The 18,271-nt window shown below is 39.3% G+C and overlaps 1 protein-coding gene and 1 long non-coding RNA gene across 2 annotated transcripts in view; one reads left to right on the plus strand and one right to left on the minus strand.

Moving 5' to 3' along the window:
- The window catches only part of SORCS3 (sortilin related VPS10 domain containing receptor 3), a 605,369-nt gene that overhangs the window by 519,831 nt on the left and 67,267 nt on the right, over positions 1-18,271 (plus strand). Inside the window, exon 14 of the mRNA XM_070470143.1 lies at positions 2,545-2,652. Within this exon, the coding sequence (XP_070326244.1) occupies positions 2,545-2,652 (108 nt within the window). The remainder of the gene's footprint in view (positions 1-2,544; positions 2,653-18,271) is intronic.
- On the minus strand, positions 14,877-16,218 carry LOC110152862 (uncharacterized). The gene is made up of 2 exons (XR_002318504.2): positions 16,075-16,218; positions 14,877-15,047 (listed from the first exon to the last, which is right to left on the minus strand). It is a non-coding gene; the product is annotated as an uncharacterized lncRNA (long non-coding RNA).

Consider the following 18,271-nt stretch of genomic DNA (forward strand, 5'->3'; position numbering starts at 1 on the left):
TCAGAACTCAGCGCTCAGAAGGCTGTGAATGGTCCCTCTGTTTCTCCTTTGTGGTATCTTATCTTCATGTATAAAGTAAAGATGGTTGTCCTCTGCCCTATTAATGGTAGTGATTTGAAGGTTCCTCCCTCCCTGGGATGCTCTTGGCACTCACTGCAATTTTTTTTCTGCTGGTGTTAATAACTGACCTTCATCATTAAGGAAACTGAGAATGAGACCAGGACAGAGGCCTTTAATAACCACTTTGACTTCTTCCTATCAAGACAATAATTAGTCAATCCAAAGTTGTCAAAATAAACCAGGAGCTAAATAAATACATTTTTTTTTAAAAATTCCTGTACTTACCAGATAGAGTTAACTAGTTAGCAGCCATGATATATTTTGAAGCACCTGTGATTCATTAGGAATCAAACCAAGAGGATACATGGCAGGAAAGGTAAACCCATTCCTAATTATACTCTCACTTACACTTTTAAAATGAGAAACTCATTTCCATGAGAAGCAGTTCAGATTTGCCCAACTTCCTCTGGTTTCACATCAATGACTCTGTAGCCTCAGCCTATTAAAAGAATAAGCCAAGTCCATAAAAGTCGAAATGAGATTGTTAACTATCATCATCATGCTGTACATTAGATCTCCAAGAACTCATTCATCTTGCATAACTGAAACTTTGTACCTTTCTCCCTCCTGCCCACTCTCCATTCCCACCCCCTCAGAGACCAGCTTCATTATGACCAACCTTTCTCTATATCTCTATCTATCTATTAAAATATCTTTTTACACTTTAAATAAGATGTACAATTTTTTAATGTCAAAGATATCTCAGTAAAGTTGATCAAGAGAAAGTAAAAGTCAAGACTGATGCTGATAATTTAGGAACAGAGGATGAGATGGTTGGATGGCATCACCAACTCGATGGACATGAGTTTGAGCAAGCTCCAGGAGCTGATGATGGACAGGGAAGCCTGGCGTGCTGCAGTCTATGGGGTTGCAAAGAGTTGGACACAACTGAGCAACTGAACTGAAAAAATTATATGACCACTGTCTGATTTTGTTTATAAAAGCAGGCCTAGGTATACCAGAAATATAAAACTTATTTCATGACAGACTAGTTTTTCTAGCTGAGTAGAGACTGACTTTCTCATTTTTAAGATCAGTTTATTTGGGGAGAGAGAATAAGGTAGAGAGACACATTTGTAGAGACTGGACTGAGTAGGCTGACTAGTAATGGGGACAGAGATTTGTATCTAGTTCATGGATGTTAGCATAAGTCATGCTTGAAAAGTGACTGGATAGATTAGAAGAGTTTTCTTAATCATTCCTTTTTTTTTTAAATTTATATATTCATTTATATAGTACCATGTGCCAATGTTTCTGCTAATTACTAGGAATGCAAAAATGAATAGTATAGTCTTTGACCTCAAAAAGATTACAGCTCAGTGAGAGAGTCAGACATATGTTTTAAAACTGTATGTAACATCAGGTAAGAAGCATTATAATAATGGTGATATCAAGGGGGTGGGAGGGGATCAGACAATGAACAAAACCTATGTGACTCCTGAATTCACACGATTATAATGTTGAACGGAGGGATTCAAGGTGAGTTAAGAATTCACTCAGCACTATGATAGGGGAAGGCCTGAATGTTGTAGGAAATAGTTTCTACAGTTGAACTCAGAGAACTGTGTGTTGTGGAGTCAGAGAAGGATTAAGAACTAACCAGGCCAAAAGGATCGCAGAAAGTGAAGTAAGTAAAGATGCTTTGGGGAAGGAGGAATGTTGAGAAAAGTTTCTCAGTGAAGATGGTCTTTGAATTTTGTCCTCTGTTTAAATCAAGCAACAGTTGGGAATTCCATAATATCAAGAAAGGGATATTATTAAGGAATTGACCGCTCATGATTGCTCAAATCTTCTTCACTAAGCAGCATCCTTTTAAAGAGTTTCAGAGGCTGTGTCCACAAAGGGCCAGGCCTTCCTCTTCTCGCTGGCCAAAAGATGGAATAGTGTTGCCCAGGACATCTCAGGCACTCAGTACTTGTCCCTAAGAGCCTCTTAAAGTGGCATCAGGGAGGGAAAATGATACTTCATCCATTCTGAACAAATAGGAAATTGCTATTTTTGATCTGAAAGACACACACCTCCCTTCCCATACGGTACACCCCACACTACTCAATTTATCCGTGTCAAAAACTCCAGAGACTGAATTGATTGTGCTGTAAATTGAACCTCAGGTTCCCTGAGTACTTGAAACATGACACTCCATCTACTAAGCCCGCCTGCCTGGCTTGTTTTTTCTTTTTTTCCCCCCAATTCTAAGATGTTGAAATATTTTTGCAGTTCTTGGGGCTGTCTCTGCCTGGGCTGGGAAATGCCATTTTGATCAAATCTCATAATAATATAGAGAAGATTGAAGATTAATGCCTATTGATAATCCAGACTGCCATAAAATGAGATAAGAGGAGAGTTTAATAACCTGAAAAACAGTTGTGAAAGAGTGTGGTTTTCTCTTCAGCTCTCTCTTCCATGTACTTGTTTCCAACCCAGGGTGAGTTTTGACGAGGGCCACTCCTGGGACAAGTATGGTTTCACTTCGGTTCCTCTCTTTGTGGACGGGGCCCTGGTGGAGGCAGGCGTGGAGACACAGATTATGACGTGAGTACTTCTTTGTGGCTGAGAAGAATTCAGGGGCTTCGTTTCTGCTTCCATAGAGGCCGTGGGTTTTCCCCAGGGAGGCTTACACCAAAGCATTTCAGTCTCTGGGCCAGTTTCCTCATCTGTAAGATGCTCACACCCACCAATTCAAATGGATACTGACAGGATTGGAGAAGCTGGGCTTAACAGAAAAGTTAAGGTTTCTCATAGAATTAGAGTATTGTAACAAATTTCCGTTTATCCAAAACCCAAGCAAACAGAAAACTTAAGGCTTCAGATGTGTTTTCTCTTTCCAAAACAGCTCAGTAAAGGACTAAGGATGGGAACAGAGGGAATAAAACAGCCAATTTACTGAAAACAGGGAATGTTTAAAGGGAACCTCCTGGAGTCTGTGAGACGCATACACACACAGTTACTGTTGTTCCACTTCAGATTCATTTGCTGTGAAAAATTTTCCATAGTCCTTTACAGTGAGCGTAGATGCTGGGGATATATGTCTGAAAGCTATATAAAGCCCCAAAGTACTTTCTGAATATTAAAGAAGATAGTTTGATGTTTTCTAAAAATATATCAAAATCTAATTCTCAAAAAATGGATGACCCGTGTGTGTTTGTGTGCACTTGTATATATAGAGGAATGTTAGGGAATGGTTATGGTACTACTTCACCAATAAAACCAAACCACACCTCACCTCACCTTCCCCACTCCCAAGAGACTGGAATACTCTACACTTTAATTATTCACTAGACAGAATGAAGGGAGTCTTCTGAGCAAGATTAAGGGGAATTTGCTGTACTGTACTGTGGAGTTGTCACAGAAATGCTTACAGAGTGCTTCTGGACTGGTTTGGGGGAAGGTTGTCTTTTTACTCTAAGAGAGAGTGCTGTTCTTTTAACTTTTGTGTTCATTAATTTCTTTATAGCCAGAATCAGTCTTCCTGAAGAGACTGATGAGTTTTGAGGAGGAGGCAAATGGCTAATTCCTATGCTTTACCTTTCCTCCAGAGTGTTGTTAAAAAATTATTTTTAGCTGTGGATATGCAGTTTTGATCAAATGTTATAATCTAGCCCCAGACTGGACCACTTTTACCATGTTCCTCACCTCCACTTCCATCCTCATATCCAGAGAGTTGTCCAGCCACTTCTCTGAGCTTTCAGAAATACAGAAAGAACCCAGCCATGATGGAAAATGGTGCACAAATTGGAAAAACAAGCAAACAAAACAAGGGGACAAAAGTCCAGTCCTAAGAAACTCAGCAGAAACACTGCAAAGGGGTTTCTTGTCTATAGGATTTGTCTACAGCAAGAGTCGTATAGGATTCTCAATGTCCTCGTTATTTAATAAATGTTCATAACAGAAAATTTGGCTCCACAGTATGTCTTTAAAATTATTTGGAACAAATGCAGCAAAGAGTGATTTTAAATTATCTTTAACTCTCTGAATTTTCCAAATTGCCTGTACAGACTTCCCTCAAAGTTGAGGGGTTTGTGAAACATGTCTTTTAAAGCCTTAACAATCATTTTTGAGCATGTTGTTTGTGTTTGGCACATAGACTCTATGGTTGGAAAGTGAAAGACATGATGTCAAACCCTATGAAGAACTACTGTAAATCTTCCCAGTGGATGTATTTCGTTTGTAACTGGTGTCCTTAGGTGCAAACTTTTGCCATGACAGGACTTCTCTGGACAATTTTGTTGTACAGTGTGAGGATTTCCTGTAGAATTTGTTACTCAGGAAGTACAGATTTAATTTGAGTTTTTCCAGCAATTTCTTTTCATTCCCCTAAAATATCCTCTAAAACAGATATCTTACCATCTAAATTTCTGATTAAAATTTCTATGATAACAAATGAACTCTGTGGGTAAGCTGGTGAGTCACTTGATTATTAAGAGTTAACAATATTGTATGCAAGTTTAGCTGTTCAGGCCATATACAATATTTAAGATATAGGTGTTATTAATGCTTAGCATCTAAAGCTTCAGCATTTGGTGAATACACAGCAATGATGTATTGCATAAACACAAGGACTAAATATTCAAAGACACTATCATAATACAAATTTTATTTCTAAAATATAAATGATTTGAGAAATATGTAGATACATTTATTAGTGAATATGTATGTGCAAGCATTTTTGTATATAGACATATGCACACATATACATGTACACATAGATACACATGTATATATGGAGAGATTTAGACAACAGAGGTACGAAAATGAGAGGGAAATTCCAAGATCTAGGATTGTGGCAAAACCTTCATAAAGTTATACTACTAAAAAACTAGTGGTACCTTTTTGCCAGATACTCTTATTGATGAGCAAATCAAGAAGAAACCCCAGTCCTTGTGAACTTTGCATACTTGTGCATTAAATAAATATGACGCAAATGACTCTGTCACGTTATGCAGAACACTCTGCCAAGAGATGAAAATATTTTCGTAGGAACTCCAGGAAGCCCATCACAGAACACTAGGAATACCACCTTCTTTTTTCATAAGCTGACTTTTCCAAATTATTTCCCATACTTTGTCACTAGCTATGAAAAGAATGCCTTCTTTTCTAGAACCTCCTGTAATACAACCACTAAAGGGTTTTAAGTTATGAGTTCCAAGTTCTATAGGGCAAAGGTACCTACACTCAACAAGATTGTGCAATCTGCTTTGAATTTATCAAGCCAGATGTGGCTTTTCAGATCTGATGACAAGCCCTAGAATATTGACACAGCTCTAAATCGGACAGTGACAATACAAGCGGTCCTAAGGTTAGCTTTTCCCTGTTTATGTAGCAAAGAGATATACTAGTCCTCCTTTTATTCTGTGTTCTCCTCATCTCTTTATGTGATTTATCCTGCATGCTCCCCTATGTGGCCACTCTGAACTCATCTCATGCTTCTCTTGGGTATTACTTTGAATAATAGTGCTTATACACCAATCTCTACATGACCTGGCACTCCCTGGAAAGTTTAAGGCCACAGTTTAAATTCTGTATCTATCTAATCATAAACGGTAGTACTTTTTTTTCTTAACTTCAGATGGGGTTTAGTTGGTCACATGGATATGAAGGAGGAGGTTGACCTCAGGGCTAAACCATTTACTGAAAAGATGATATAGCCCTTCTGTTTTCCTTTCCTCCCCAATAAGACTCCAAGGAGTGTGGTAGAGTTTTGTCCTCCTTCTACGTTGCTTATCAAGATCCTTTAAATGTTAGTAAGTAGAAAAAGAACTAGAATAGTGCATAAGTTTCTTATATGGGATTTGAGACAGGCAGGTGTTTGTCTTTAATGGAATAAAGATGAGTTTTGGAAGCAAACACCCAACTGACTAAACAATTCAAGCTTCCTATTTTTAAGTTTTCATTAAATTCAAAGTTTCTGTAGTATGAAAATGACCCAAGGCCCTTTAGATAGCAGAAGGGTAGTCTCTGGAATGATTGCCAAGAGGCAATTTCTGTCTCGATTTTAGGTTTAAAAAGGACTTTAAAACCAAGTGACCCACTAGGATGACCACTGCTTTTCTTCAAGGAATGGCCATGCAAAGACTGAAGCAGGAGTTCAAAAAATTTTATATATCCCTTATGAATTTCAAGGACAGGAAGTGCATTTCAGGACAAGATTGCTTAACCTTGCCATTTAACCAAAAACTTACTAATGATGTAATTCAAATAATGATGTCAGTTATTTGAATTCTGTATCTTTCCTCTTTCTGGTTAACCCTGACTCTGGTGTTCAACTAGAATCAGGCAGAAAGAAAGGCTAACTCATTCACACTGAGGTTTTATTGCCTTATCCTGTTACATTCATTTAAATATTTGTAAGTTTGTGATGGTTAATGTTATGTGTCAACTTGACTGGGTCATGAGGTACCTAGACACTTGGTCAGACATTATTGTGGATGCTTCTGTGAAGGTGTTTTTGGGTAAGATTAGCATTTAAATCAGTAGACCCAGTAAAACAGATCATCCTCCCTAATGTGGTAGAACTTATCCAATCAGTTGAAAATCTGGATAGAACTAAAAGGAACTAAAAGGCTAACTCTTCCCTGGGCAAGAGAGAATGCTTCTTGCCTGGCTGCATTTGAAATGGGACATGGCTTTTTCTTGCCTTTGACTCCAACTGAAACTTCCACTTTTCCTGAGGTTCAAGCTTGGGATTCCACCACTGGCCCTTCTGTGTCTCCAGCTTGCTAAACCACTCTGCAGGTCTTGGGACATGTCAGCCCCCATATCTGTATAAGCCAGTTCCATATAATAAGTCTCTCTCTCTCTCTCTTTCCCATCTCTATCTTTGTGTCTTTTTCTATCGCTATCACCTATTCACTCTGTTTCTCTAGAGAGCCCTGACTGCTACATAGTTAATTAATTCAAAAACATTTAATGAGATTCTAATATATTTTAGACTCCTTTATGGGATATTAAAGAGGTAAATATAACTCTTTCTACCTTTAAGGAGCTCTCAGTCCAGTGTGTTGGTGTGGGGGGAAATGAGATACACAATCTTCAGGAAATCCTAGTTAGAAAACCAGGATATAAATAGAAGGAAGTAAAAACTTCACATATACGAAAGGTGACAACTGAGTCAGTCTGGAAGTTTCAATAGCAGTTCACCAGTAGAAGACCAATTTATAGGTAATAGAGTGTAAGTTCAAAGAAGGCACACATTTTTAATAGTTTTGCTGAGTACTATAACTGCAATGCCTAAAATGGGAGTAGGTGCATAGTAGAAATCAGTAATTATTGGTTGAAAGAATGAGTGACTTCAAAGCAAAGGAAAGAATCATGAGAGCATGTGACTGAGGTTAAGTGATATTGAGCAGTAGAACCTATGAAGGGTCTTAGGTTATATTTAGGAATTTGACTTATATTCAGAGTGTTCTTGAAATTGAAAATATGGAAACATCACTCCTCTTCTCAAAACCCTTCTTCAAAACTCTTCTCCAAAGTGGAAGGCTTTCCATTGCCTTTCAGATAAAGTCCAAACTCATTGAATGGTCTACAAATACCTACACTGAGTCCATGTCTAGAACTCATTTCTGGCCCCCAGGCTCTAACCTCCCTTCTCTGATTCACTGGTACCTTCCTGCCCTGGGGTCTTTGTCTGTGTATCCTTCTGGAATATACCTGTCTTCCCCCCTTGAATAACCAAGCTTCTAATTAAGTATCTTTCAGGTCTCAGCTTATGTATTAGTTTTTCTGGCACATCTTCCTTTAGCCCACCAGAAAAGGTTGGGGCTGCATGTTATATGTAGTCCTACCTCACATATTTTTTCCTTCACAACACTTTAGGCAATACATATTAACAAAAGTGGCAGTTGGTTTAGTAGCTTCCCCTCCCTCTTCATCTACCCTTAAGATACAGAGATATGTGTGTACATGTAAATATACTCACAGGCAAAAATGCAAACAAGCGCGCGTGCACACACACACACACACACACACACACACACACACACACAGAGACTTTAAGTTCCCATGAGGGAAGATCTCTGTGTACCTTATTCTTTGACTACCATTTGCATCAGTTTTTTACTAGCACTGAGGATTTAACCATATATATGTATTGATTGATTGAATGCAAAAATGAATGTTATAGACCCCAGATATTCTGAAGTGCTCTATGTGATCAGAATCCAGGAGTTGCAAATTATGGGAGCCTGGAGTTGGGGAGGAATCTGAGCAGTGCTTGTCTGTGTGCAAATGTGCAGTGATGAAGTAGGGGGTAGAATGGCAGTGGGCACAGAAGGGCGGTTAGAGAGTAAGGAGCATCCCAGGGATTTCTTATTTCCTCCACCAGCCACAGACTCTTTCCAGCTTCCACTTCTACCAGAAGCCAGAGCTCAGGAGCAGGCAACCTTCTAACACGGTGCTTTTATAGAGGAATTTGTGTGGGGGAGACAGTCCCCAGCTTGCAGGCATGGGATTTGCTTGCTTTTATTGCTCTTTTTTCCACTGTCTCTTCAAAGGTTATTATTTCAACATCCTCCAGGTAACTTTGACAGGAACCATCTAGTCTAGTCTAATTCATAGTGAAATGTGACCATTCTTATTACTTAAGGCTGAGAACGGGGCTGGATGATTGACAAGCCGGAGGGCCTATTGCCATTTCAGGCAGAGGCTTTCCAGTCGAAGAGGTGCCCATGGCTGTTAGAGCACTTGGGTTTCTTTGGTTCACTATTGGCCCCCAAATCAGTGTTTTAAGGAGAGTTCTCTTTTGCTTGGCTCAGATATGGCATCAGATGGAAAAACACTGCTTTTCTTCAGTCTCAAAGCAACATTTGAAATTCTTTCTTGGTATGAAATATTTTAACCAGTTGGTTGTGATTTAGCTGATCCTTTACAGGGGCCAAGGGGAACCTGGCAGCCTGTCAGGGGAAAAGAAATCCCCAAAGGGAGAGGTTCAGCTTCCTTGGAAGAAAGCAGAGACTCCCTAGCAGGAGCAAGCGTCAGCCAGCCTGCATCTGCTCCACTCCTTCCTTTGTGTCCGCTGTCGTGCTGAACTCTCTCTCACTTGGTTTCACTGACATCTCACAGTAATCCCACCAGGTAGACTGGATCACTGTCCTTGGGCAAGGGAAAACACTGAAGCTCAGAGAAATTAAGTGCTCAGCTCATACATTCAGTAAGAAGAAAGCAGAGCAAGGAATGTGAGTTTCAAACTTAGGCTCAGAACTGAAATTTGAAGAAAGGTACTAGAATTCTTTAAGGGTTGTTCACTAAAGGATCATGGTGTTTGGGACAAGAAGGGCAGGGATGTTATTCACCAAGAGTTTTACCCACTTTGCTGCCAGACACGAAATCACAACAGACCCATTCAAACACAACCTATCTGAAAAAATATGACAAACACATGAAAACTAGAAAACAAGTAAATGGTAAAGGGGTGGGACAAGTTGCAGTTGCCATTAAATATCAAAGAAGTGATTAAAATAGAATAGGTGCGGCTTTGTGTCTCTGCAGAGAGGGAGGAGCCAAGGTGTCCAGATGTGGGGAGACTATGAGCAAACATGGAGCAAGAAGAAACTGTTTGGCCTGAAGAGGGGAAAGCAGGAAATGGGAAGGGCCAGAGATGCTCTCAGCAAATTGTCTAGGGCCAATTGCCTCACTGAATCCCTGTATAAATCCATTTCTAATTGGCATAAATCTCTGATCCATTGTTCCACCAGCAGAACTAATAGCCGAGGTGAAGGGGGAGACATAACATTTTTGTAGAAAATTATGCAAACCCCAAAGCTGCAGAGGTTTTAAAGAAAAAAAAAAAAAAAAAGCAAAGACCTTCTATCTACTTAAGAGACTGTGACTGCATGCTTAGCAAGAAACATGTTCTCAAATATAGCCCTGGTGTAACACAGAGACCCAGCCCTGAGCTTAAATGTATTGTTTAGCCTCTAGTAACTGCATCCGATAAAGTCATTGGAAATTAACCAGCGCTGCTTCCATTGATCTGTTTTTCAATTCTCTGTTGTTTGCTGGAAGAATCTGATTTTACTTTGCCCAAAGTTAGTCATTCAAGTAATCAGCGAATCCAGTGGAACTCTTAAATCATCTCCTCTCAGGCTGGTTGCTGGATTCAGGTCCTTCAGGTTGTCACCAGACTTGCCATCCATTGAGAGGGCCTGCTTAGTAGGAGCCAAGGAATACAAAAGCAGAATGCACGCCTACATAGGGGCTTTGGATGATACTCCAGAGGGCTTTGGATGATTCTGGGAGGTAACTGGAAGCTGGCAGTAGTCCGGAAAGAAAAGGCTTATGTTGACCAGTAGATTGCTGTGTGTGGTGAGTGGTGGCTGAGAGCATGGATTTTGTAGTCACACTCCAGGGACAGGTCTCAGACTGCCACTTACCATCCATCTGATCTTAAATGTCTTACTCACCTTTTTTAGCTTTGGGTTCCTCATGTGAATGTGAGAATTAAGTGAAATAACTAACATTGGGTGACATTTGAGATGCTTTCAGTCTCCATAGTTTAATGATCAAGAAATGGGCCATCTGCAGGAAGAACTTTAGCCAACTAGGGGAGAGGTCAGCAGACTCTCTGTGTAGATTTTAGACTTTCCAGGGTCTTTCCTGCATCTACTTGGTTCTCCTGGTCCAGTGTGAAAGCCACCACAGACAATATACAGTGAATGGATATGTGATATGGAAGACAGAATGCAGTGTCTTCCCATGAAAATTCACTTATAGATGCTGAACTTTGAATTTCATACAGTTTTCATATGGTATAAAATGTGATTCTTCATTTGCCTTCCCCTCCAGCCATTTAAAGTATAAAAATCATTGCTTATAGGCCATCCAGAAGAGGCGTTGGGCCAGATTTGTCCCATTGGCTATAGTTTGTTGACTCTGAACAAGAGGGTACATGCAGTCTAATCTTTTGTGGCTATGTTACAAATATCGTTGAATTTTTGAAATGATTTATACAAGCTTCCCCTATCCATAAATTATTTTATTTGCTTATGAAGGAAGTGATCTCTTGTTATCCACTGGTGATTGGTTCCAGGACACTGCTCACCACAGTGGGTACCAAAAATTCACAGATGCTCAAATCCCTTATATAAAATGACATAGTATTTGTATAATATCCTTCTACATACTTTAAATCATCTCTGGATTACTTATATAATATTTAATCTGATATAAAAGCTATATAAATAGTTCACAGTGTATGGCAGAGTCAGATTTTGCTTTTTGGAACTTTCTGGAATTTTTTTTTTTAATGTTTTGTTCCATGGTTGGTTGAATTGTGGATGTGGAACCGGCAGATATGTTGGGCTAACTATATTGAATTGACAAGTCATTGGAAATGATTTCCTCATTCCTCATGAGGAAGTTTCCTCATTTTTTATGTTAGCCATACAGACAAATCTAACCTCTTTCAGGAAGCCCTGCACAGTTCCTCCAGCTCTTACTTATTTTCTTTCATTAAATTCCTACCTTAAGCTTCTGGATTTGGACCACAGATAAATAGTTTGGTCTACATTTTTCTTAATGGAACTAAAATTTTCAATTGGCAACATCTTGTGGCATTGAGCCCAATACCCGTCATCCTGCTTTTCACTGGTTGAGCTGTTTCTTGCCCGCCTCTCATCTGATGTGTATATCTTCTCCAACTGTATCAGCCTACTCATTGTTCATTTAAGTTGAACCCCTGGCTCCTATATGATTTGGGGTTTGTGATTCCCAATATTGACTCTACGTCCTTAATTTTATACCTTTATTTTTTTTCCTAATAGTTCTTTTTAAAAGTTTTTAACATATAGTAAAGAACAAAGAATAGTGTTACAAACACTTGTGTGCCAACCCCTTGGAATTTAATAAATACTAACAACATTATCATTTTAACTTTATATTTCTAAAATAAATATGCAGGGTATCCTAGGTATGCTAGCAAAGTAATGCTCAAAATTCTCTAAGCTAGGCTTCAACAGTATGTGACCTGTGAACTTCCAGATGTTCAAGCTGGATTTAGAAAAGGCAGAGGAACAGGAGATCAAATTGCCAACATCCACTGGATCATCGAAAAAGCAAGAGAGTTCCAGAAAAACATCTACTTTTGCCTTATTAACTACATCAAAGTCTTTAACTGTAGATTATAACAAACTGTGGAATATTCTTCAAGAGATGAGAATACCAGACCACCTGACCTGCCTCCTAAGAAATCCGTATGCAGGTCGAGAAGCAACAGTTAGAATTGGACGTGCAACAACAGACTGGTCCCAAATTGGGAAGAGCTGTATATTGTCACCCTGATTATTTAACTTATATGCAGAGTATATCATGCGAAATGCTGGGCTGAATGAAGCACAAGCTGGAATCAAGATTGTCGGGAGAAATATCAATAACCTCAGATATGCAGATGACACCACCCTTATGGCAGAAAGCAAAGAAGAAAAGAGACTCTTGATGAAAGTGAAAGAGGAGAGTGAAAAAGTTAGCTTAAAATTCAACATTCAGAAAACTAAGATCATGGCATCTAGTCCCATCACTTCATGACAAATAGATGGGAAAGCAATGAAAACAGTGAAAAAACTTATTTTGGGGGGTTTCAAAATCACTGCAGATGGTGACTGCAGCCATGAAATTAATAGACGCTTGCTCCTTGAAAGAAAAGCTCTGACCAACCTAGACAGCATATTAAAAAGCAGAGGCATTACTTTGCCAACAAAGGTCCATCTAGTCAAAGCTATGGTTTTTCCAGTTGTCATGTATGGATGTGAGAGTTGGATTATAAAGGAAATTGAGTGCCGAAGAATTGATACTTTTGAACTGTGGTGTTGGAAAAGACTCTTGAGAGTCCCTTGGACTGCAAGGAGATCCAACAGTCCATCCTAAAGGAAATCAGTTCTGAATACTCATTGGAAGGATTGATGCTGAAGCTGAAACCAATACTTTGGCCACCCCATGTGAAGAACCGACTCATTGGAAAAGACACTGATGCTGGGAAAGATTGAAGGTGTGAGGAGAAGGGGACAACAGAGGATGAGATGGTTGAATGGCATCACTGACACGATAGACATGATTTTGAGCAAGCTCCAGGAGTTGGTGATGGACAGGGAAGCCTGGGCGTGCTGCAGTCTATGGGATCGCAGAGAGTTGGACATGGCTGAGTGACCGAACTGAACTGATCCTAGGTAGAGTTGGTCCCCTTGGAGTTGCCCATTTCCAAACCCTTTCCTGTTGCTTCCTACACTGATCAACCACTGCTATGAATTTGGTGTATATCCTTCTAGTAAGGGTATTGATACTTTCAGTACATATTTAATTATCCATAGAAATATATGTGGTATTGCTTTATTTTTTTTAAATGTCTAATTATCTAAATGCTGTTATTCCTCTATATGTGTCTGTCACCGAGTATTACCTATTTGGGGTCAAATCCATCTGATGCAGACACATAAATGCTGTGGCATTCTGTTGTGACATGAATAAGCATAGTTTATTTCTCCATTCTCCTATCGATGGACTTTTAGGTTTTTTTCCAGTTTGCAATATTGCAAACAATATTGTCCTATCTTTGTGTATGTCTCCAAATGCATACACAGAAGTTCTCTGAGCTGCATACCTAAAAATGGAATTGCTGGGTCATGGTGAATTGGTGTTGTCAGTTTTATTTTTCACCGTGTTCTAACTGTTTTACATATTGGTCATCTCTGCAGTTATAGTGTGAGGTCTTTTTTAGTCTGAAAGATTCACGAGGTTGGCAACTGTCTTATTTGTCATCCTCCACAGCCCTGAATGTGGATGCCTGTGCATAATTGGGCTCAGCAGATATGTGAAGAGTGAGTAATACTATTATTGAACTGAACTGCAAACTATTTAAGGATAGGAGCTGAATTTTTTTCTGATTCTTTTTGCCTCTTGGTTCAGGATTTGACAAAAAGTAGGAGACAGAAATGACAAAGGAAAACCAGTCCCTCCTTACCCGGTTCTCTACGGCTTATTTGATTCCTCCTCTCTCAACGTTCATCTTGAACATTCATCTTCTCCCCTTTAGTTCCATCTCCTAGGTTCTCCTTCATCACCAACTCGTGACTTATCTTTCACAGGTTCATGGAACACACTCCCAATGTTGTGGACTTTAAACATTCAAGCTCACTGAAGGAGCTTATTAAATTTTGAGAAAAAGAGTCAAAGTTGTTTGGACATTGAATGATTTCTTTCAATGCATTTAAAAATCAACTTACTTTCTTTTGCCTCTTCAGGTCCAAAGTCTTTTAGTCTCTTTCTCCATCTTTCCTTCTTCTCTCCCGGTACTTATTTTCAAACCTTTTAATCCCTGCCTCTTTAACCATCTCACTCATCATCATATTGTGTAACTAACATAGGCTCCACATGCAGGATTCCTTGCTGCTGATCCACTATTTCTATTAAGGTCTAGTTTGTGTCTCACTTTTGCTCAGTGCAGTTCCTCTGTAGCTGCTGACCTCCTTTACCGCGAATCCCTTCTGCACCCTAGTGGGAAAACACTCAGGTGGCATAGAAGCACTCAGAAAGTCAAGGATGTGGCCCTGGTTTCTGGAGACCAACAACTGCTGGCCTCCAACCCTCAGCTTTCCACAGCACTGCTCTTTCTACTTTGATTTGAAATTGGTCCTTGGCAGCTTCCTCCATGGAAGCAGAGAGGAGGGCTTATGGAGGCAGGAGGCAAAGGAGGTGAGGGAGCCTATGTCTTTCAGAGAAAACTGAGTTCTCTAGGAACCCCTGAAGAAGGGCACAGGAATCCACCTGTATCAAGTTGCTATACAAGAACATTGATTATTTCTTTATTCAGTGGTATGTATTGAGTATCCACTACAAGGTTGACACTGTTCTAAGTGTTCTAGGAGCTGAGCTAAGGCATAAACAGTAGAGTCAAGCTCTCTGCTGATGGAAAGGTGCTATGTTCTACAGCCTCTTCAACCCTGTAAAAGAAAGAGCAAATGTGTATGAGGTTTATTTCTGCACTAGTATTTGTGGAATATTCTCCATAATCAAATTTTTAATGATGGTTGTGGTAATGGTGGTGGTGGTGTGTATGTGTCTGTGTGTTATAGAAAGAGAGAGAGGCGGGTAGGGAGAGAGAGATTTCAGAATTACTTCTAATTTCTGAAGTCTTTAACTCTAATTGAGAACTGTGATTATTGCTTATCTCTTAGTCTGAGAAAGAAGAACATTGTCAGTGAATGGATGGGAATATCACAGAATATTAAAAGTGGTTGCCTCCAGTGAGGTTTTTATGTTCCCATCCATAGATTTTTATAGTTTTCAATTTTTATAATGAGAATGCATTCTTTTTATAATGAGAAAATGGAAATCATTTATCAAAATGTACTCATGAAATAAAAAGTAGCTTCCAGATAATGAAGGAATAGAGGCTGCATTTAGGCATGTGTAGATGATTGTTTGCGTCACACCTACTCTACCTTTGAGGTCATGACCTAAAGGAAGGGAGAGTCTTAACTACCCCCCATCACTCCTCAGTGCTAACTAATGCTCTGAGTAAATGAAACTATGTCATTTCAAATAAGAAAGCTACTAGAACCTAATCAAAGACAAGAAGGAAAAAAGATAAATCCTATTTGTAAAATAAAAATTCAGGAAATTACTAGATAGTGGCTTTGGATGAAGCAGTGCTCTAGATAATTTTTTCAAGGTCATCTGGTTAATTTATGCTTCATTTGTAAGTTATTGTGTATTTTAAAAATTAATGAAAGATTTAATTATAGCAGGGTTGCCTGTGACCTTTTGTGAAATGACTTCATCATAAATCTACAGGTATTTCAGAACTGTTTTCCAGGTTTCAAATAATTTGCTCTTAAATTAATGATATCCAGCCAGTGAAAGGCATCAAGGCAGGGTAAAAGGTTTGAGTTGGGATTTGTGGTTTCCTAGCAATGGCTAATTCTGAATCCTGGACGGAGGTGGCATAGAAGATGGTGTGTGACTCACCGGAATCCACAGCTGGTTTAATTGTTTACTTAGAAGAATGAGAAATAAATCCAGTATGTCAATAGGGGAAATTGCAAGTAGCCAGACTGTCATTGCAGAGCCTTTGACCTGAAGTGAAATGAAAGTCGTTCAGTCGGTGTCTGACTCTTTGTGACTCCATGGATACAGTCCATGGAATTCTCCAGGCCAGAAAACTGGAGTGGGTAGCCATTCCATTCTCCAAGGGGTCTTCCCAACCCAGGGATAGAACCCAGGTCTCCCACATTGCAGATGGATTCTTTACCAGCTGAGCCACCAGGGAAGCCCACTTTTGACTTGGGGCATATTTATCTACATGTCAATGTGGAGGCAACACCTGGACCAGTGGAGCATCCTTCTTCCCTAGTACCCACAAGGATTCTCCCTCATTAGTGAATTGAAGGTCAATGCCTTCTTTCTAGCCTGCTGACCACCCATGAAGTCCAATTTAGATTCCATCACCCTCCCTAGTATCTCTGACCTTCACCCACCTTAGGAGCTTGATGAGAGCAGCTAAACTGTCTCTGGAGGGGAGCTTATTTCCCAGAGACCAAGATAGATCATTGTCTATGTCATTCTGATGACTCATTTGATCTGTTAGACTATGCAGAGGAATGCCACATCTTAGCACATCAAAGATAATGCTCTTTTAGAAGAACCTAGTAGCTCAGGTTATAGTTCCAGAGTTGCAGGCTAGAGTTTGGAAAACCCAGAACTCTCTAGATACGAGAGCCTTAAGGAAAGGCCAGCAAAGTGTGGAAAGTGGGTCTTGACTGAAGCCTTCCCTGGTCAACCATAGCTCTGGATGTGGTCACCTTCCTTCCCTGTGTTCCTCCAGCAACTGGTCATGATACTATTGTCATATATGATGTCCCATGACTCAGCCTGCAAGATGCAGAGGTTTCCCATGAAAAGCAGTCAGTCGGCCAGGAGAAAGACTTGGGGTTCAGGTGGCTTGGACTCTAGTCCTTTATGTTCTTGAGCAGACCACTGCCTAGACTTTGGTTTCCCCATTTAGCAGGTGAAGGGTTTCAGCCAAAGGTTTATCCCTGAGGACCCTTAGTCTCGAGGACTAAGACTTTATAGCTTGGTTTGTTCATTTGCATGCCCCAGGGACTTCCAACTAGAGGCCAAGCCAATGAAGATTGTCATAGTACAGGTACAGGTACATAATGCTCCATGTAGTAAATGCTTTAGAGCTTGAGACAAATTGGGCCATAATTGGAGCTCTCTAGATAACACCTTCTCTGCCTATTTCTCTTTTCTTATTTACAACAACTGTGCTTTCAGTTTTATATATTTCATGGTGTTTCTGTCTTTTATTTATGCAACCTAATAGACCCCCATACCCATACATCTGTGCCAAACAGTACAGTCAGATGACTGCTAATGAGTCACAAAATGCTTGAAAAGGGATATGAAGTCTTGTTTAAAGCACAGTGATGAGAACCATGTTATAACATCAGTAGCAATCACATCAATTGGACTCCTGGCTCCAACACCTATTCACTGCATAACCTTTTTATATGAGCTATTTAGCTTCTTTGAGCCTTAGCTTCCCTATCTGTTACATGGGAACAATAAATGAGATAATTCACACAAAGTGGTTAGCACATTATAAGTTTCAATAAATGATCACTAATATTGGTGTTTTTATTATTATTGCTGTTATTTGATTGACTTCTGCTAGAATACCTACTGTTTGCAAGGTCTTAAAGTAGGGATAGTGGGAATATAAAAGCATAAGATGTACTATCTGCCCAGAAATCCTCAGGATCCAACAAAAGATATGAAATGAATTATATTTAATTATAATTAATTAATAATTAATTATATTCATTATATATAAATGAATTATATATTATATATATAATATATAAATGAATATATATATTATATGTAAATGAATTATAATTAAGTCCTATTATATAAAATATAAAGTAGTAGTTTAAAGTATTCATTTCTTAATTTCTACTATTATAAATATACAACACTTTTAAACCTCAGAATTCTGCTAGGTCGTGCCCTTATCTTCATTGTGCACATGAGAAAACTGAAGTCTAATTAATATGTATACAGAACTTCCCATTGGTCCAGGACTAGGCCTCACATACTGGCCCATATGAAGTCAGCATCTTTTATGTTGGATCATTTCCCAGACAACACATGGTACTGTGCA

This window comes from Odocoileus virginianus, chromosome 7 (genome assembly GCF_023699985.2).
Source record: "Odocoileus virginianus isolate 20LAN1187 ecotype Illinois chromosome 7, Ovbor_1.2, whole genome shotgun sequence".
NCBI classification, from domain to species: domain Eukaryota; kingdom Metazoa; phylum Chordata; class Mammalia; order Artiodactyla; family Cervidae; genus Odocoileus; species Odocoileus virginianus.